The sequence below is a fragment of the Castanea sativa genome, chromosome 4 (assembly GCF_040712315.1).
Source record: "Castanea sativa cultivar Marrone di Chiusa Pesio chromosome 4, ASM4071231v1".
Taxonomy (NCBI): Eukaryota; Viridiplantae; Streptophyta; class Magnoliopsida; order Fagales; family Fagaceae; genus Castanea; species Castanea sativa.
Window position 1 is genome coordinate 2,728,565 of NC_134016.1, and position 21,461 is coordinate 2,750,025.

A 21,461-nucleotide genomic window follows, 5' to 3' on the forward strand; every position below is an offset into this window, starting at 1 on the left:
GAGTAAAATTAAAGTTTGTTACAAAGTATTTTTTTACCATCTTAGGTAATCTGAAAATAATATGGTATCTCTCTAGCAATTTTTTTTCTATCATTTTAAGTTTATTTACTTATGTACAACTTTTTTAATCTCACTCTTTTGTAGGTAAAAAAAATAATTTAACCAACTTTCAACGAATAAATTACAATACAAGTATACAGCCATAAAAATCATAATTGCAATGATAGTCGTACCTGCACACTTTATCAAGTCACTATGCTGATCAAACATTCATTTTGTCCGATTATATAGGAAATAGTGTAGGAGTTTTTTTGAATTATTGGAGGAAGTCTTGGATATTGCTTCGGAATTTTAGGCAGCTCTATTCTCGACTATTTCCTGGTGTTTGTGGCAAAAGCAAAACAGATTGAGGGAGCATCAATCTACTTGGCCATTGCACGATGTGGGTGAGAGGGCTATTATGTTGGTTCAGGAATTCCTTGATCTGTGCAGTCCTGCTTCGTTGCTGAGAGGTTCTAGTGCTCAAGTTTGTTGGTCTCAGCATCTAGAAGGTGTTTTTAAGGTAAACTTTGATGTTGCCTTGTTTGAGAATATTGGTGGTGCATGCATTGGAGTGGCAATTCGAGATTCAAAAGGTGAGATTATTGTGGCGTTATCTCAGCGGATTCCTCTTCCATTTTCTGTTGAGATGGCAGAAGCCATGGCCGTGCGTCGAGCACTTCTTTTTGCGCAAGAACTGAGTCTCTCTAAGGTGATGATGGAGGGAGATTGTCTTCGGGTGGTTTTGGCTTTGAACTTTTCAGTCAGCTGCAACACGTTGTATGTAAATGTGGTAGAGGAGGCACGTCGTCAAGCTTGTCAGTTTCAGTTTTGTAGGTTTATTCATGTGCGTTGAGATGGGAATAAGTTAGCCCACGCCCTCGCTAGTAGAGCAGTTTCATCTGCGGGTTTCGATGTTTGGGTAGAAGAACTACCCTTTGATTTGGAAAGTGTATTCCAAACTAATTTTCTTAATTTGTAAGAGCTTACATTTTTCTCAACAAAAAAAAAAAGTCACTATGCTTATCAAAAAATAAAAAAAGTCACTCCCATACGGTAGTAGCTGCTCTAGCCCCATTGTTGTAGACTTGTAGCATGTCAATTTTTGACCAATGAATCCCACATCGATGAGCAGTGCACACTGCACAGTCCTCCAAAGCTTCTGAATTTGGGTTGCACGACCCAACTGAATTTGGGTTTTTCTTTCTTTGTGGATAATTGGTCGTGCATGTAAGTGGCTTCATAAAAGGCCCATTACCACTAGAGCCCTGCGGGTCCAACTCCCTTGCACACAATTCTCCTGCTTGGGCTCATAACATAAGCCCATCATTTTTTTTCTTAACATAGTTGAAATTATTCACATCAGGAGGTCCAAATCTCATGTGGGGCTCAGTTTGTATTCTTGCTGGTATTGTACGGATTTTGCAACATTGAACAGTGCTAACATTCTCATAATCCTCATCATATTTTGTTTATTTTGAGTGATAAGTCATGAACAATATTCATATATGATAATTATTTTTTTGATATACATATATGATAATTTTTATGATTTTATTAATAAATTATCTTTGATTTATTGGGGAAAAAGAGAGTAAGCCGGCAAACCATTCTTTCTGGGACTAAATTTAAAAATAATAATAATAATAAATAAATAAATTTAACAAATCAAATTCAGTTCTAGGTTGTGAGCCTTTGACAAACAAGCTTATGAAATGCATGGAATGCTAACACTAGTGTATGATTTGGTTACAACATTATTAATGATGTTAAATTTTGTGGTATTTGACATATACCGGCAAGTGATTTTTTAAAGCCCATATTTAGCATGACTTTCATAAAATGGAGAAAACAAAATTTATCTATAATAATTACAAAATATATTGCAGAGGCATTTCTAATGAAACTCTATTTATGTGGAAAATGGAAATAGAGAGATAAGAGTAAGAGACTCTAACTTTTGATTAGTACAACACATGATCCCTAGACTGTCCATGTATACGATACTCTTTCACGCGTAAAACATTTTAACTTGCTTCTTTTTTTTTTTTCTTTTTCTTTTTTGGATATCATGCTTCTAACTTGAATGAAGGGGAAACAAAAAAAAAATATATATATATATATATATATATATATATTTATAACAAAGAATAAAATAAAAGATAAATAAAAATCATCTTGGCTTTAAGTTAGCTTGGCCTCTATAGCATGGAAGCCATAGGTTGCCTTACAGGAAAGCATATCTTTCAAAGAATAAATATATCCTTAGTTATTCAAAGTTTCAGACTGAAAATTGGGAAATTATTTGTAAGAATCTTATCATTCTTATGGTTTGATAAAGAATATGCAACTACCAAAATAAATATATTGTACACTTCTCTAGCAATTTAATATAAATAAATAGTTCAGATTGATTTTTTTTAAGTAACTTCTTGATAGAAGATAAATACCATCAAAGATCCCCCCCCCCCCCTTTTGCGAATTTGATTTGTTTTGACTGAAAAAAAAAAAAAACTTTTCTACCAAATAATTTTTCTAACCGTGGAATATGAATCTTTAACAATCAAAGTTAGCCAACAATATTGAAGAGCTGATTAGTAATGGTATCCAAAGGTTAACTATCAACGGGCTTTAGGTCTAAGGACATTTTGCGGGGAGTTGTCAAGAGCTACTTAGAGTCACCTATAATTAAACATTCTTAAATCATTCTTCCCAAGCCTTTATTGTAAAAAAACCAAATGTGATTTTTGAAACCATTTACCCTAGACCAAAAAAAGAACATTAAATTTCAAAATATAAAAAGGGCTTCCATCCTCTCACAAAATTATTTGCAACAATCTGAACAAGTGCTGGAGCTAGGAATTCAGTTTAGGGAGGGCAGGATTAAAAAAAAATATTAAACAAAAATAACTAAAAAAAATAATCAATATCAATAACCATATTAATAAACAATTGTAATTATCATACAATATTTAATGTAAATGTAAACTATAATTTATTTTTCATACCAAGTTAAATTTACCAAATAGTCTGACTCTTTTTCATATTTTGAAACTGTTGCATAGTCACTAACAATCAAAGTAAAAAATAAATCTAAATACATAAACTTTAAGCATCTAATTTAATTCTTCAAAATAAATTGAGAAAATAAATTAATCTAAATATGTTAAGAGTACAGTAATAACATGTAAAATTGTATACAAGTATGTGAAAGTGACAGACAACTAAATATAATCTGTCACATAGGATAGTTGTGAAAATATGTGTAGTATTGATTGAGGTTCTATAATAATTCAAATAGTTGTGAATATAAATATATTATTTTTTGGAGTTAAACACTAACAAACTAACAACTTGGACAATATAAAAGCTTAAAAAGGAAGTTATATTACTATGGTAACTGGTAAGTGGCATGAATTGTAAAGCTTTCCCTCTTTATTTTGGGGTATCAGGGTTGTTTTTCTATAACAGGACAGACTACCCTTTTTTAAAAAAAATTTCCAATGTCAGGCAAAGTATTTAAGAAATGAACATAGATGCTATAATACCCATGGGACTTTTCCAGAGGAGTTAGGGGGAGCAAGGGCCCCCCCCCCCCCCCCCCCCTTGGCTCCGCCTTTGATCTAAACACATGCTACCATCTAACCTTATGCTTTTTTGGGTTCATGTAAAATTTGAATAAAAAATTTGGCACAATGCAAAGTAGTTTTCTTGGCAACTAAAACCATATCAAAACAAATTCACACTAGCAGAAAACACTAGAAGCAAAAGATGCCTCTAAAAGTTATGCATCAAGCTTCAATGTATAAATTTATCTGTTAAAAAGGAGTCATTGATAACATAACATTGATACTTATTTGCTGTGTGTAACCAAATGATATTGGGTTTATGCAAAACATAAATTAAAAAAAAAAAGGAAAAAAAAAAAATCACACAAGGAACACAAAGATTTACGTGGTTCAGCTATAGGCCTACATCCACGGGTGGTGTCAAGGAGAAAGTTTCACTAAGAAAATAGGAAGATTACAAAGATATACAAAGGCTCTATCACAAAACCCAAACCCCAATACACCCAAAGAGGGCTCTCACCATAAGCACATGACAAGAGAAACCTAAAATTTTATTCTCTCAAACAAAGCATGGCTTGAACTCTATTTTTCAGAAAACAACAATTAACAAGACCACATGTATAAAAATTTAGGTTTGCCACATGAAATAATAAGGTCAGCTAATCTTTGTGTGGAGCACAAGTGATGTGGTGCAGAATAAATAATGAATGGCATTGATTATTTTTCAAGTTTGAAAACTAACTTTAAATTAAGTAACTTACTTATTAAAAGAAATATAATTTCAAATTAATTCACATATAAAAATAACTATTTTGGAGTTTTGAATTCTTGGTTTCCTTAATGACAAACTTAGAATTTATAGTCTTACATTCAATATTTCTTCCCATTAGTTCCCAATATACCAAAGGGTGAACCATCAAAATTAATATAAATACAAAGAGCCCTAATTTATTTTTCTTTTTTTAATAAATAAGAAGTTTATTAACGAAGAACCCTAATTACTACATACTTTTTTAATTTGACCAATTAAAAATTCCTCATTACTACAAACTTGATGACCCAATTGCCATTCCACGAACAATAACACCCTGTTTGGTTACTCAAAAAATATCAAGAAAACCCCGAACAAAAATTCCTGTCTTTAACGCCGTATTCTCCAAAACTGTTTGCTGGGAAAAATTGAGTGGACATTCACATTACTGCTTTTATAAGACCCAGATAAAGAAAAAAACCCAACTTCAATTTTTTCGATTCCTACCTTTTTTTCTCAGCAACCAAACGTGGTATAATGAAAAACCCAATATAAACCCTAAACTTTCATAGTGATTAGTTGAACCTAGAAGAAAGAATAGTCAATAAAAGTTATTGAGATGGAAACAGAGAACCTGAATATTGTGGCTGTCGCCGCCGATTTAGAATGGAAGAGAAGAAGCGTCGCAGAGTCGTACAAGAAGAGATGAAGCGCCGCCGAGTTGGATTGGATATGAGTGCGCCGCTTATTTGAATATGGTTCGGAAGAGAATAAGCTAGAGAGTGGCGCTGACGAGTTGGATTGGATGAGAAGAAGCGCCGATTAGTACTTGTTGGCTGTTGCCTTGTTGGCATTTTGTGTATAATGGATTGAACATGTTGAAAGACAGACCCATTACCACAAAAGCCCAGTGGTCTAACCCCTTCCACACAATTATCATTTATGGGCTCATTTAATAAGCCCACCACCGCGTGTCCTTCTCCTTCATATTTATTTTTCATCACATCCTATGTAATAGGTGATGATTATGACAAAAGGAGAAAAATAATGGAGAAGTCCATATATTTAAAGCCAATCATGCATTAAAAAATATTTTTTTTTGTTAAATTTCAGATTATTTATCAGTTTACAAAACAAAGGAAATACTAGAAAATTACTTTAGAAAATGGCAGTCAATCTCTTAATGACACAACTAATGATTACACTCATATGTTTGCATCATGACCACAACATGGATTTCAAGGGACAACTACATGCGCGATTGAGACCATTCTTTGCTAAACTACATGACCACTAATTGGGAGAATGAAAGATCGCTAGCATTTGTAATTTAGTTGAGGCAATGTGCAACTTCCATTATAGACTGATATTGTAGCTTCTTGGAAAATTTATTACTCATGTAGAAATAAAAGGTTCCAAGGTTACTATGGAATATTTAACACCTTATTTGATTCGATGATTTTAAAAAATGTTAGTGTAGTGTAGAAGTTAATGAAGCAGAGACTTATGAGTAGGCCATGCACATAATAGCCTTTTTGTGTAATAATTTTTTCAAGATAACTAAGCAAAGATAAGTGTAAAGAACTAGTAAAGATGAAGAGTTTCTCATGTATTGTGCCATGTTGAAAAGAAAAACACCCTAGCAAAGAGGAGGGATGAAGTACCTGAATTTGTTTCCTAGACTAATGAATTTTAGCTCCCAATTGAAAAATAGCTATAGAATAGCCCTATGGAGACATAATGCCTAAATGTTACGAATAACTTGATGAAAACAAGTATAATAAGAAAGAAATACAAGATCACTTATGAACAAACATACTTGCTATTTGGATTTAAAGAAAAAATCATTAGAGAAGAGAGTAGGAGTATTAGGAGTTCAAGTTTGGAGGAACTTACTAACATTTTAAGATATCAAAATGGGAGATCTTGGGACATCCGTCATCATTCCCCTTGGCATATGCTTCCATAAAATAAGGGCAACAAAAAATTTGAGGGCCTTAATTACATGGAAGAAGATGAATCAGCATACTCAAATCATGCATATGGTGTGAAGAATTTGAAGAGAGTTTTCCTTATTCTTTTAGGACCAAACGTAAGGGCCTTCAGTAGCATATAAAGCTAAATTAATTTGCAAAACTGCTAAAAAGATGTTTAACACGTAATTAATATATGAAGGCCTTATACTACAGCAGTGTCAACTCTAGAGAAAAACTCATGATCCACCAATGTATATGAATTCTGAATAGCAGCATTATTCTAATCCCAACCTTTATTGATTTTTTTTTTTTGTTCTACTCATTGTAAATTTTGATTTTCTCCCCGAACGATGTGCAAGAGGTTGAACACCAGTCACTAACCACTATGCTTTTTTTTTTTTTTGTTCTGAGGAAATTTTCAGGAAAATTGAAATACATTACAAAGTAGTCTCTTGCAAATTGAAGCCATATGGGACGACAAACAAATGACACCTCAAAAAATCCATGTAGCAAGCTTCAATGTATAAGCTTATCTATTAAGCAAGGCAACAATATTGTCATCATCATCATTGACTATATTGTTAGGCAAAGATGACCTTTCACCACCAAAACAAGACAATTTCCCTCTTAAAATCAAAGATTTCAAAGCCCATTCAATTACAAGTAACAAATAACAAAAGTTTCATTTGTCCATTTTCTAATCCACATTTCCAAAATCCACACCCTCTTACATTAAAATATAAGCATAAAAATCATGAATCCAAATGATACCTATATGACATGATAAAAGAGAGGTATGGTGACCTCAAAAGAGAGGCCCATTACTAGTAAAGCCCGTGGGTCCAACCCCTTCTACATTATTCTCCTTTGTGGGCTCATGCTACAATGTGTCCTTCATAGACTTGTGCCTTTTGACAATATTGTAAGGTTATAATTTGGAAGTGGGAAATAGTGCTAGGAAAATATCCCTAGGTAGTCCAATTTGCTTGGATACAAACATAAGTTGACTATATTGTCGAGCTCAGTTTGTACTCCTACTTGTCTATTATTGATTTTTGCAACACTAGGTAGTGCTAACATTGGCAGAATCTTAATCTTAGTTTTTTTTTTTTTTTGAAAAGGAATCTTAGTTTTTTTTTTTTTTTTTTGATAAGGAATCTTAGTTTTTTTTTTTTTTAAAAAAAAATTTGAGTGATTGATGTGGGCAACATTTATATATGATTATTTTTAATATTTTGATATATGTATATGATAACTTTGGTCTTCGATGATTTTATTAATAAGGTATTTTTGATTTATTGGGTAAAAAGAATTAATGGAAATTTTAACATGCATGCCCCCAGCCTTTGTAAGAAACAATAGAAATTGTGGAAAATAGATTAATTAGGTTATGTTTCCTTGTGAACAAAAGAGTACTTCAACATACAGTCCTTTTAAGGACTAAAGTTATGTACCAAAAGAATTAACAAATCAAATTCCGTTCTTAGGGATGTAAATCTTTGACAAATAGATTTATGAAATGCATAACATGGTAGCACAAGTGTCTAATTTGGTTACAACATTATTAATGATGTTAAATTTTTTAGCTATTGATTATACTATCTTTTTCTTTTCTTTTTTCTCTTCTTCTTCTTCTTCTTCTTCTCTCTCTCTCTCTCTCTCTCTCTCTCTCTCTCTCTTATTGAGGATATTCACTACACGATCTTTAACCATCAAAATTAGCTGTCAATATTAACGAGGCGATTTGTAATGGTAACTAACAAATAACCATCAACTGGCTTCAGGTGTGAGGATAGTTTGTGGGGGCATACTTGAGATAAACATTCTCAAATCATTCTTCCCAAGTCTTGAATATAAAACCAAATGTGATTTCTGAAACCATTTTCTCTAGCCAAAAATAGATAATTAAATTTCAAAATAAAGAAGGGCCTCCATCTTCTTACAAAAATATTTGCAGCAAGCTAAACACTAGCTACCAACCAACCATTATGATTTTCTTGGTTCAAGTAAAATTTGAGTAAAAAATTAAGTAAAATGCAAAGTAGTTTTCTTGCAAACTAAAACTATCTCAAAACATATTCACGGTAGTAGAACACCACCAGAAACAAAAGATGCCTCAAAAGTTATGCATCGAGCATCAATGTATAAATTTATTTGTTAAGGAGGAGTCATCAATAATGGAAGCGTTAATATTTATTTGTTGTGTCTAACCAAATGATAGTCGGTGTTCTTGCAAAATAGAAAACGGGAGAACACAAAGATTTACGTGGTTCGGCCATAGGCCTACATCCACGGGCGGTGTTAAGGAGAAAGTTTCACTAAGAAAATAGGACCGATTACAAAGATAGTATAAATGTGCTATCACAAAACTCAAACACTAATACACCCGAAGAGCAGTCTCACCATAAGCATGTGAGAAAAGAAACCTATAATTTCTCTTAAACAAAGCACTGTTTGAACTTTTTTTTTTTTTTTTTATAACTCTTGAACTCTATTTTTTGTCACACAACAATTAACAAGACTGCATATATATAATAGTTTAGGTTTGCAACATGAACCAATAAGGTTGGCTAATCTTTGTGTGGAGCGCAAGTGACGTGGTGCACACTATCTAAAACCAAGTGCACAGCAACATTACTTAAACATTGTCAAGCCACCAACTCAACAAGCATCACCATCATCATCATCATTGATTACACCGTTAAATCAATGATACCATTCATCATAACAGTAATAAGGCATCACTCTTCAAATCAAACATATGATAGCTCATTCCATTGGAGAAGATCTTCTAGTCCTCATTTCCAAAATCCACTATCTTAAATTAAAAGCATGACTGCAGATGATCTACATGACTTACACTAATGTAGAGAACTGCATCAAAAGAGATATCCCAATCATTGTCTGTCAAGTAAAATATGGTATCGACCAAAAAAAGAAAGTTGAATAATAACAGTAAAAAAACAAGACAATTCTTAATTACCGCTATTTCTGCAAATGAAAACATCACCGTAGTTAATTTTCAACTGCCCTTTGACATTTTCTTATGTTTGCACCATTGCTATGTCCATAAACCCATCCAAACTTGTAAGAATACCTGCACATAAAGATTAAAAAGCATCATAAATGCCTATAAATGTATGCTTTCATAGTTCATACCGAACAAATTAAAGTGGGTGCAGCAAGCACCATTTAGATGTTTATCTACAAAGAGTAATTCTGAAAGTCACCACTCACCTTTTATAGCCAAGTGGTATTTCTTTAACTTCCAAGGATGCACCCTATCTTAAAAGACTGGCCAAAAGTTCTAATTCACCCCTTCCCCCTTCCTTTGGTTTGTATCTTGACAGAAAAATTTAATGGAGAAAATGGGAGAGGGCAAATGTACCATACATGAATGTCACTTTTATCTAGATATCATGATTTTTATCTATTTTTCCTCCTCAAAACTTTAAGTAATATAGTCTGAAGTACTTGACCCCCCTTTGGAAATTGTTAATAATTTATCAAACAATGAGTAGTCAACATATGTACACTATGTTGCAAGTTACGAATTTTAGATAAAGGAAGAACTCTATATACACTTTGTAACAAGCGATGACTATGCCAGCAAGAAAAGTAATAACAGAAAAATCCACAAATTTTAATCAATCATGCATTAAAAATCATTCTGCTATTCATTCTCCAAACAAATGTCAATTTGCAAAATGAAGGTTATACCAGAAAATGGCAAAGAAGTCCTCTAGAAAAAGGCGGCGAGTCCATTTCCAAAGGAGAGCACCTGAACACAATTGAAATTTTTTATGAGACATAGCTAATGCTTATAACCATATCATTGCATCTTAACCATAACTTGGCTTTTTGGAAATACTTCTGAAAAAAGAACAATAATATATAACTCTGACAAACTGCATGAGCAATCTAAGACAATTTTGTGCAAGCCTACATGACCTCAAATTAGGAAATTGAAGTATCATTAGCATTTGTAATTTAGTGGGGCAATGTGCCACTTCCACCATAGGTAGATTCTGTAGCTTCTTGCAAATGTATAGCTCCTGTAGAAATGAAAGTTTTCCAAATACCATATAAGATAGTTTATTTGATTCAATAGTGTTCAAATAGGCTAGTGTAGTGAGTTGAAAAGGCTGAAGCAAAGACTTGAGATTAAGCCATACGCATGATAGCCTATTTGTTAGTAATGACATGTTATTGACTAGAGAAAAGACCGATTCTTATGCTTTTCGTTTATATTACAAAAGATTTTCTCCCATGTGAGATATTTTAATTGCGTGTTGTTGGTAACAAACTAAAGTGTGGTGAAAGGGTTCAAGATGCTCCACAATTGACAAAATCAAAGCTCCCATTACCAAGTTGTTGGATCATCACCAAACCATTTATATATTTGTATATGTACAATTTTAAGCAATCAGCAACTTTCTAAATGTATTACTAGGACCTTGGACAGTAGTTCTAAAGCTTAGATCTATGATAAATAAGCAACTATTTGGAAAACTGTTGAAATGACAAAAAACTGCTAGTTTGATTGAACTTTTTAACTGTATGAAATTTGAAAAATATCAGTCATGTGCTTGTATTATAATGTTTATAAGGAAAATGAAGCAAATATAAGTGTAAAGAACAAAAAATTGAGTTTCTTATGCATTATGCCATGATGAAGAGAATAAGGTCTCAGCAAAGAGAAGTACCTGAACATGTTTCCGACCCTAATGAATTTTCAAGTTTGGAGGGACTTATCACTTGCTTTTTATGATATCTCTATCCAGGTATACTAGGGACCGTTTCCCTTGGCATAGCCTGCTTTTAAATGAGGAAAACAAAAAATCAGCTGCATATTGTAAGGGAACAGACCAGCTTCTTGAAATCATAAGTACTTTGTGCGTGCAGAACTTGAAGAGAATTTTCCTTTTTCTATATTTGGACAAAATATGAGGGCCTTCTGTTAAATATAAACTTATTTAAATTTCAAAAACGCTAAAAAGATGTTTAACACTACTTAACTAACATTGAAGGGCTTTATACTACAACAACAATGACTCTCAATGATTTTCTAATTTAAGGAAAAATGAAAAACACATCAACCACCAACAAATAGGAACAATTTAGGAGAGGTTACTGCAACCAACATACATGGCCGTGTATTAATATCCAAAATTTTGGAAAATCTGTAGGAAGCCAGCAAAAAGTTTATGCCTGCATGTTGAAAATGAAAATGAAAAAGAACCATTAAAAAACAATCTAAATTATGGATTTTATTAGCTATATCTCAAATTTGAAACTCTTTTTACACTAAGAATTATTAACAATCTCAATTATGGATTTTATTAGCTACATCTAAAATTTTCAATGGGGAAATTTTTTTTGATTTTAGAAATAAAAACAGAGGAACTTAAATTGTATTACTTCTAATTAATTATCTCTATTGTTGGAATATGAGAAACATTGGATTCATAATCTCTTGCTCCAGCAAACCCCATAGAATAATAGTCTCTAAACCTTAAACATGAAAATCATTCCAAGAAACAAGAAGGATAAACCAAGGGGTAAAAAAGATGATAACCGCCTTAGACGAGAGAACTTACAGAAAAAGATGATAGCTGATGGAAGAATAACTACATAAACAATATACTGGTTGAGAATAAGAAAGACAATAAAAGAGAAGAAGAGGAGAAGATTTGAGAGAACTTACCAGCTTTAATCAACTTTCATCAGCCCCCAACTATAATAAATTATTTCTCCAACCAGAAAGAATAGATAAATTTCCTCAAGTTCCTACAAAACATCACAACAGAATAATTTTTATGATAGAATAAGAAAAATTCTAAAAAGGAAAAGTCTCAGGAAAATTGAATGGTGATGAAGAGATTAGGAGTCAATAATGTGTGATTGGTAAATTTAAAGGTATACTCAAAACAAAGAAGTTGCCATCTATCACTTGCTCAGAGCATGTGCTGGAAATTGCCTTTTTCAAAACCATGAAAATAATCATCAAAGTCTATCAAGTATCAATATCAAGGTAGTTCAAACTACTTATGTCAATACTGATCATAAGAGATAAACTTATAGAAAATTTGGCTTTTATATAAAAACAATTCTACTAATAATATTAGATACTAGCCCATTGGTTTTAGTTAATAGAGATAGGTCCATTACCTTATATGCAAGCAATTAGGAACTATCCTCTGAATGTCTGCTCGATCTAGAGCATCTAGTACAAAGGTCACCTATCAGGCAAGAGAATAATATAAAGCTTACAAGAAGAAAAAACCACTATAGATGGAAAACTTTAATTGGAGACAGAAATTTTAAATGTTCTAATAGAGATATGTACAAGCAATTTTTAGTGAAATGTTTTGATGAAATAAAAAAGACTAACTATAGATGTCTACCTCATAGTCTAGTAAAGTGTTGAAGTCACCAGCATAGACGCTTCAAAAGTCAAAAAGCCATAACAAATCAACATTTGATATGAAAGGTGAAGGAATTGGTAGGAATACTATATACATAAATTGAAGTTGGAAGCAACAATCACGAAAGCATTGGAAAAACCTAGGCCTCACCTAATGTATTGCTGATAGTGTTTCCAAGTATAGTGCAGCGATCAAGACTTGCAAATACTTAAATAAATGGCTCCAGTTGACCTAAAAACAGAAGTTTCTATGAAAAAATATTAAAAGAAAGAAAACTCAAATAGAATCAAATTAATAAACGTAGTTTCAATGTAAACTTCAAGACAATCTTAATTAATGGTAATATGGCTTATACTATATCATAATTTGATCCCAAAAAATAAAATAGGGAATCAGGTTCTCATTCAATTTGATTAGAATCTAAAGATGCCCTTCCTTATGGAGCACAGTATACAAGACTTTTAATTTCATGTAAAACTCTAATTAGGACAGAATAAATAACGTATGTCATTGATGAATTTTCAAGTTTGAAAACTAACTTCAAGGACTTTTAAGCTAGTGTAAAACTGTGGGAAAAAATAAATAATGAATGTCATTGATTATTTTTTGGGTTTGAAAACTAACTTCAAATTAACTCTCTATTAAGAGAAAAAAACAACTTCAAATTAATTTGTAACATCAACAAACTATTATGAAGTTTGAAATTATAGGCTCACCTAATGACAATCTTAGAATTTAGTCATACGTTTGGAATTTCTTCTCATAGATTCCAGATATACCTAAGGGTGAACCTTCAAAATTTGTACAAATACAAAGAGCCCTAAGTACCGCAAATTGGTAACTTAAAACTGTAATGATAGTAACAAGTAATCAGAATTTTGTATATAAAATATCACAAAAAATTAAGAGGGTGTTAAACCCACAACCTTACCCTCCCCTTAGAACTTATTAGGAGAGGAATTGCTAGTGGAGCTAAAGCTCTTTGGCTGTCCAATTTCAAGGAGTGAGACACCAGGTAGAACCTTTGTGATATGTTTTTTGTTAGCATCCTCCATAACCAAAGACAAAACTCATTGGCAAGAATCAGAATTTACCCATGCTTGGAGCATGAGCTGTGCTTCTTACCTTTTTTAAAATCATGACAAAAGTCATCAGAATCAGTCAACATCATGGTTGTTTAAACTACTTATGTCAATTTTGATCGTGAGTGACTAAATTTTTTTTAAAAATTTGACTCTTAGTCATGAGTTACAAAACCATATTGTGCTATAAATATCAAATAATAGCCAATTGTTTTAGTTTATAGTGAAAGGTCCATTACCTTATATGCAAGTGATTAGGATCTATCCTATGAACGTTTGCATAATCAAGAGCATCCAGTGTTATGGTCACCTGTTTAGTAAGACAATAATATAAAGCTTCACAAGAAGAAAACACCATTATAGATGGAAAAACTTAATTGGAGGTAGTGTTTTTAAATGTTTTAATAGAGATATGCACACACAAGTGATTTTTAGTGAATGTTTTTTTGAATCAACAAATACAAATGCTTACTAATTAATTATAATTAGAAAGACCCCAATTAATTTTTTTATAATAATAAAAAAAAGAAGAAGTTTTATTAACAAAGAACCCTAATTACAACATTTTTTTTTAATTTTTCCAAGTAAAAACCCTCATTACTACAAACTTGAAAGCTTAAAAATTTATATATCATAACAAGTTAACCAGAATTTTATATATAAACCTAATCAAAAATGAATTCAGAGACATAATTAAGCAAATAAAAAAAAATTCTTAGTACAGTAATATTTGAAATCTACATATGCCATGCAGCAAATTATGATGCATGAGATGTGATTACAAATTTGAAACAAAAAATTATATGCTAAGTTAGAAAATAGGGAACAAGAAGTTTATTCCAAAGCGAAACATTAGACAAAAGGACACTTAAGAGAAAATACTGATTTTTGATTCTTTTGAGCTTAATATAAGATTCAAATGTCTTTTTGAATATTTGGAATGAGGGCAATCTTGCACCATTTTGTGCTTCTATACACCTTTAATTGTGAAATGCTAGATCATTAGCATGTTGAAGTACACCTCTGATTGGGAATGAAGGATAACCAGCATCTGTAAATGGTATACAAAATTATAGACAACTAATTTAGTAAATGGTATACAAAATTGGAGGGAGATTATAAAAATAAAGGAATGCATCTTAGTAGGATAGTTTTGTTGGAAGAGAGAAATTAGAAGAGAAAAGGAGATTGGGTTAACTCACAAATTTTAATGTAATCATTGGAACCAATTTAAAATTCCTTCTATTGTGATTTTTGGACTACAACCAATCTTCTAGTACTGGAAACTCTTGCTCCTTCCATATTCCTTCCAAAGTGAACAGTAAAAAAATCCATCTTTGATTGTATTCTTAATTTTCGCATGGATATAAATTGAAATAAATCCTCAACCACTCCGGAAAACTTCCAACTTAGCTTTCCATAGAATGGGATTACACACCTATTGCTTTGCTGGGAGATTCCGTTGTTGGCCAAGCAGCTTAGGTGACCAAAAGATGATTTGGCTCCAAACTGGATGATTTGTAAAGTATCCTTGACAGTTGACATTGGAAAAGAAAGGTCTGCTGAATCAGAAACTACAAGTGGCTAGCTCACAAGAATGGCCAAGTGCTACCTGAGGATTACAGATTTGAAAATATTGCTTAATAATGAAATGATATCACCACTTCCACTTATAAATTACATATATCACAGTATGAAGACTGAAAAGGTGCAATGATATCTCAGGTCAAGGAATCTGTTATTATACAGGAAAGGAAATAAAAAATTCCCTATCCTTACTGCCTTGACTGAGTTCAGCAGGAAGTATCATATTCTTTTATTCTTTTCCTTTCTTTCTTTTTCCCTGTATTGGATTTAATAAAGGAGAACATGTTCTGGCTCTTTTGGAAGTAGAGTGTCTCTTTTTCAATATGAAATGTTACTGACTTGCAAGAGCACCCGATTTATTTTCCTAACCTTTCCTTACACATTCATACAGAATATACTAAATCTTGATTAGGGAGATCTGATTTTGTGAGTGAATTTTCAAAGATATTTATTGTGATGAAAGGCTGCTTTCGGATTGAAAAAGTAATTCACCAATAAGAACATTCTTGGTAGTTAGTGATCTTCCATTTACATTTTCCTTTTAGCTTTAGTTTTGCTAACTTCTTTTAAAAAGCTGATAACTAAAACCATAATGCTATGATTTTGAATTGCCAGTAAGTAGCTAGATTTCAAGAAAAATGAGCAATTACTGGATCAATTGTTCAAAAAAATAGGATAAAAACCTGATCATTGGCTGACAGTAGCAGCTTTTTCCGGGACACTTGACTGACAGTTTGTATTTTTTAAAAAAAAATATATGATTCTCCTACACTTTGTTATGTTTTTTTTATATTCAATGGTAGTTGAAGTATTTGGACATGTTTGTGCACAGGTGGCTCTCAATTTTCCCAGCAGAAAAACAAATAGCAAATAACCATATAGACACATCATGCCCAATTTTTGTGAGTAACTTCAAGAAAGTGGATATGTCATGAAAGACAAGCAGATCATTGAGTATTTATTGGTCAAAAAAAAAAAAATTAATAGCTATCTGTTTTGGATGGACTCACCAGTGGATAACTATAAGATGCTATCTGTTGGATGTTCAAACTTTCTATTTTCATATAATAGACAAAAGGACCCGTAGAGCTCTTTCTCCCGCGACACATCCTTCCTTTCAATGGTGACGGTAAAATATCTGCAGTTTCTGCCATACGGTGAGCTTAATGCCTTAATGTATGCCAATAAATGAATGGTTATCTACTAAAAAAAGAGAAGTAGAACCACATTATCAATTCTAAATAGCAAAAACAGAGGAAAAAAAAAAGAAAAAAGAGGTTGGTGGTGACTTGGCAAGTTAGGTTGTTAAATGTATTGCATTTTAGATCTCATAGAGGCTTGCCCCAATTGAGTAACAGCCCAGTACCAACACTAATCATGCCAAATTAATTTTATAAGAAAACTATTGATTAACAATTATTTCTTTTTTCTTCTTTGTTTTGTTGAGTAACAGGTGAGTAAACATTAGAGAAAACTTACCAACTCTTATGAACTACTGTTAACTTTCACAGTTGAGAGTGAATTAGTTGATTGATTTTTCCTCCAGCTATACACAATAGAAATGTCATCCCCAATGCCTACACATCAAGCTAAAAATAAGGGTGAAAACTAGAGAGAGAGAGAGAGCAAGAATTTGGGGCAATTATGAAATGAGATTATCATAGAAAAAGAAAAGAAGAGACAATGATATAAACTTACCACTCACGTTGCTTCCTCTTTCATAACATTAAAGCTGTGGACAAATCTGCGCAGCTACCCTTTGGTATAAAAATATTACCCATCCATTTCTAGGGAGTGGATTGACATTCCATGAGATTAATTACTTCTCTGTAGTGCCAGGAAATATATTTTGGGAAAACTGAAAGACAGAAAGGAAGAAATTAGGGGGCAATTAAGAATATAGGGTATTAGAGAAATCAGGAAAACTGAAGAAGAGGATTTGAGGTATCAGTAAATTTACCCCTCATAAACGAAAGACATATGGAATATGGGCGATTTTGGACCACTCTGCCCCGCTACCTCTTGCACATCTTTCCTTTAATTTGGGACAATCAATAATCCGCAATGATTGTAATTTAGTGAGGCGTTGCATGGCTTGCGATGTGGGCAGATACATCAGGTTCTTGCAGAACCAAAGTCGCAGTGTTTGAAGAGAAGATAAGTTGCACAACCACTCAGGCAAAGCTTCCAGTCCATCAAAGTTGTATATGTACAGATATTCAAGTGAAGTGAAGTGTTGTATTTCGTCCGGGAGAGAGTTGAGTTTAGCCCACCCCCACAATACTAGTGATTGAAGGGACGTGTGCAAGTGTTGGATGGAACTGAGACTGGGGAACGCATCCAACTCTTCACAAAACCCACCGATCTGCAAATACTTTAAGCGGGTGACGCACTTTAACTCCTCTGGCAAACACTTAAACGTTTGGCAACGGAAAATTTTTAAATGGGTAAGAGAATGCAATTCTCCTAGATCTGGAATTGATTGCAGATTAGGACAATTGTAAATTTCTAAATTCGTAAGAGAATGCAATTTTCGTAGCTCTGGAATTAATATCAGATTTGGACACTTATTTATACTCAAACTTGAAAGCGACGTGCAGGATGGTAACGCAGTCGGTAGAACTTCGTCACCACACGATATCGCCAGACTTCGGAGAAGGGAGCCCGCCCCTTGTAGACTTGGAAAGGATCTCAAATTAGGACAATCACTTACTTCAAACGTCTCAAGAGAAGGAAGGGTGAGCGGTGCGTTCGGCAATTCACTCAATTTCTCACATCCCCTTATTTTGAATGATTGGAGAGAGGTTGCATCTTGATGCGGCGGGATGGAAACCAAATCAGAACAATTCCTTATGTCTATAGACATGAGACTCCTATTATTCTGCAATAACTGCTCCGGCAAGCAAACAAGTTCTGAAATACGCCAAATTTGGAGGGAGGTGAGTGTGGTAAGCTTGCAGATAATCCGTTCGAATGCCGTGCTTTTGATTTTACAAATTTCTAACTTCTTAAGAGATGGAAAATGATATGGAGCACTTGTCAATTGGCCACATAATGAAATTCTCAACTTCTCAAGGCAAGGAAACACCGTTTCTATTGTTGTCAACTCCGTCGCGTCCTTCCATTCTACTAGATTGGGCAACTCCCGCGAAACAAGTTTTTTCAAAGCTGGGAACACCACATCTCTGCCACTGCCACCTCCACTATTACTTGATCTCTCACCACCATAATTAATGTAAAATTCTGTTCCTATACATGTCACGTTGTCCATTCTCTCTATTCGAAGAACCTTGAGAAGGGGTAAATGCCCAAGTGTAGGAAGCTTGTTGCACTTGTTACAGTTTTCTAAACGAATTTTCAACAGATGGTCCAAAACAAACAAACCACCACTATTGTTATCACATGCCAATATCCATGAAGGGAACTTCTCACCCTTGAAATTTTCAATCTCTAAGCTTTTCAAACTTGGGTGAGGTTGAAGGCCTTCCAGTACATCCTCGTCGTTATTGTTTCCATCTCTGTCACTATTCCAATAGAATCCCAACTTCTGCACTCCTGCCTTTCCCACTAAATTTGCAGTTTTGGCTTCTTCTTTATCTCTCACATGCTCTAGATTGTAGATACTTAATTTTCCTCTGAGTTGGCTTAAGCATCCCACTTCTTCAATTCGATGACCAGCATCTTGACCGATGACAAAGAAAGGCAACGTTTGAAGGCAAGTCAACCGCCCCATATTGATTGGCAATTGTTTAATGTACCAATGATCAATATCAATATGTCTCAAGCTAATCAAATTTTGTAGATCATTTGGAAGCTTCAGAAGATTTTGACAACGCTTGATTACTAAAGTTTGCAAGTTGTAGAGCTTGGTAACAGAATTGGGTAATGCTTTGATATTGGTCTCCTCAATGCGAAGAAGCCTCAAATGTCTAAACTCACCAATTGACTTGGGCAACTCTTCTATCTCCCTCCCAAATAGAGTTAGATCACGTACACATTTTAAGTCTAATAACTTATTGCCAAACTCAAAATGCATCCAATAAACTGTGCGCAATCTACGCATGACATCTCTAGATAGTGGGATTGTTGGTGTTACTTGGTTATTGGATGTAAGAGAAAAACTTCGAATATGAGACATGTCATCTTTTGGTGGTGGGATTGTTGTTGTTGTCTGGTTATTGGATATAAGAGGTAAATGTCGAATATTGTCCTCTAAATGCAAGGTTTCCTGTTTTGAAATTAAAAGGGCAAGATCGTGGACACTATCATGCATCTTGCAACTTACAATATCACCATAAAAATTCCTTTTTATATCTTGTAATAAGGAATTTGCCAACAGTTTATCAAAATACTCATTACCAATATCCTCCATGCCTTCAGATTGTTGAAGGAACCCCTCTGCCATCCAATGTTGAATTAGTTCTTTCTTTCCCATGTTATAATCTTTAGGAAATATTGCACAATATGTGAAACAATTTTTTAGAGATGGTGGATAAAGATGATCAAAGCTTAATTTAAGTATCAACAAGATTCCATTGTTAACATCTGGAGAATTCCAAACCTTACTGTTTTTAATTGCCAACCATTCATTTTTCTCCTTTTTACGAGACATCGTCCCTCCTAAAACTCTAGCAAGTAATGGAACCCCACCACATTTTTTTGCGATCTCCCTTCCAATATCCTCCAAATCTGGAGTTAGTGGAATATTTTCATTAAGAGATAGTTTTTTCTTAATTATGAACCAACAATCATCTTCTGATAGTTTTTCTAAGTGACGTCGAGTCTGTGTCTCCATAATTTCAGCCACCTTGTCACTACGGGTTGTTACAATAATACTATTTCCAACATTCATATTCATTCCTAACAGACAACTCCTTAAAGTCTCCCATTTCAGAGGATCTTCATTCCATACATCATCAAGTACGAGAATATACTTTTTACCTTGTAACTCTTTTTTAAGGCATTCAAGTATTGTATTCTTATTTTCTAATGAACTTGAGTTACAAGTAAGGGATTCAAGAATCTCCCTCAAAATCCTTTTATCTTCAAACTCGTTGGAGACACATACCCATATTGTCTTATCAAAATGTTCTCTTACTAACTCATGATCGTACACTAATTTTGCTAGAGTTGTTTTTCCCAAACCTGCCATCCCTACTATAGGAATGACTGAAAGTTGTTGATTGGCTGCATTAAGCAACAACTCTACTATTTTTGAGACAATATCTTTCCTTCCTACAACTTCAGAATGATCAAGAAAGGAGTCTGTCTCTCGGTGGCTTGGGATAACCTCAGGATTGGCATTTACTAATTCGACTCTAGTAAGTCCATATTGATTTGCTTCATCATTAATTCTCTTTAGCGATTCAGCAATAGCCTTAACTTTGTTGGCCATCTTGCAACGAAATGCAATGGGATTTGAAAACGAAAAGAAGAAGCATACCTTTCTCTTCATTTGATTTCGGATCTCTACCTTTCGCTTGAGAATCTCGTAAGCAAGCTCGTCCAGCACATCATCAGCATCATAAGCAACATCTTTAAGCCTCTGCAACCAAAGCCTCACAAACTCTTCTCTCACTAGCCTTCTCTCTGCATCAGCCAACAGAGCTTGAATCATGGTTAATGAGTCACGAAGCCGTGTCAGCTCATCTTTGAAACCCCAAGCAACGCTGATCTGCTCAGTAGCAAGTGAAATCAGCTTGCCTAGTATTTCCTCAGCAACAACAGTAAGGACAATCTCAGCCATCTTCGGTTTGGTACTGTGGTAAGTCAGAAATAAGCTCTCAGTATTTGGAAGCAATAGAAGAATTGTGATGTTAAAGACTAACAACAACAATTAATAATGTAGAAGGAGGGAACCCTAACAGCAACATGCACTAGCCACACATGATTAAAGATTCCTTCGTGTCTTTAACGCATATGGGACTTTGTGCGATGTGGACAGAACCGTAATAATTGTGTTTTTCAAAAGTAAAGAGCTTTTTCAATAGAAAAGGGGTCAGCTACAACAGCAAATAATGACATATCAT

General features: G+C 33.6%; 2 protein-coding genes across 32 annotated transcripts; one reads left to right on the plus strand and one right to left on the minus strand.

Moving 5' to 3' along the window:
• Positions 1-460: 460 nt before the first annotated feature.
• Positions 461-895, plus strand: LOC142631462 (uncharacterized). Its single transcript, XM_075805636.1, has one exon. The coding sequence runs from the start codon at positions 461-463 to the stop codon at positions 893-895; it is 435 nt and encodes a 144-aa protein (XP_075661751.1).
• Positions 896-8,648: 7,753 nt separating this feature from the next.
• On the minus strand, positions 8,649-21,296 carry LOC142631701 (putative disease resistance protein RGA3). 31 transcript variants are annotated; one of them, XM_075805963.1, is made up of 19 exons: positions 17,393-20,867; positions 17,131-17,290; positions 16,912-17,009; positions 16,443-16,570; positions 15,284-15,457; positions 15,048-15,151; positions 14,824-14,896; positions 14,085-14,155; positions 12,914-12,994; positions 12,743-12,782; positions 12,507-12,577; positions 12,043-12,125; positions 11,936-11,965; positions 11,484-11,546; positions 11,042-11,150; positions 10,287-10,390; positions 10,056-10,116; positions 9,319-9,432; positions 8,649-9,209 (listed from the first exon to the last, which is right to left on the minus strand). In XM_075805963.1, exon 1 carries the CDS (start codon positions 20,825-20,827, stop codon positions 17,396-17,398), a length of 3,432 nt encoding a protein of 1,143 aa, XP_075662078.1. In that variant the 5' UTR covers positions 20,828-20,867; the 3' UTR covers positions 8,649-9,209; positions 9,319-9,432; positions 10,056-10,116; positions 10,287-10,390; positions 11,042-11,150; positions 11,484-11,546; positions 11,936-11,965; positions 12,043-12,125; positions 12,507-12,577; positions 12,743-12,782; positions 12,914-12,994; positions 14,085-14,155; positions 14,824-14,896; positions 15,048-15,151; positions 15,284-15,457; positions 16,443-16,570; positions 16,912-17,009; positions 17,131-17,290; positions 17,393-17,395. The 31 variants fall into 31 exon arrangements, with proteins under 31 accessions (XP_075662078.1, XP_075662079.1, XP_075662069.1 ...); XM_075805964.1 differs by having other exon boundaries at positions 11,042-11,153; XM_075805954.1 differs by lacking the exon at positions 10,287-10,390 and adding an exon at positions 13,480-13,554.
• Positions 21,297-21,461: the final 165 nt, after the last annotated feature.

Bases quoted from the DNA above. Each gene is read 5' to 3' on its own strand.
- LOC142631462 (XM_075805636.1), top strand. From the start codon at position 461: ATGTTGGTTCAGGAATTCCTTGATCTGTGCAGTCCTGCTTCGTTGCTG.
- LOC142631701 (XM_075805981.1), bottom strand. From the start codon at position 21,178: ATGGCTGAGATTGTCCTTACTGTTGTTGCTGAGGAAATACTAGGCAAG. The intron at 19,582-19,629 runs ATTTACCTCTTA...CAATCCCACCAC, and splicing joins TTTAGAGGACAATATTCGAC to CAAAAGATGACATGTCTCAT.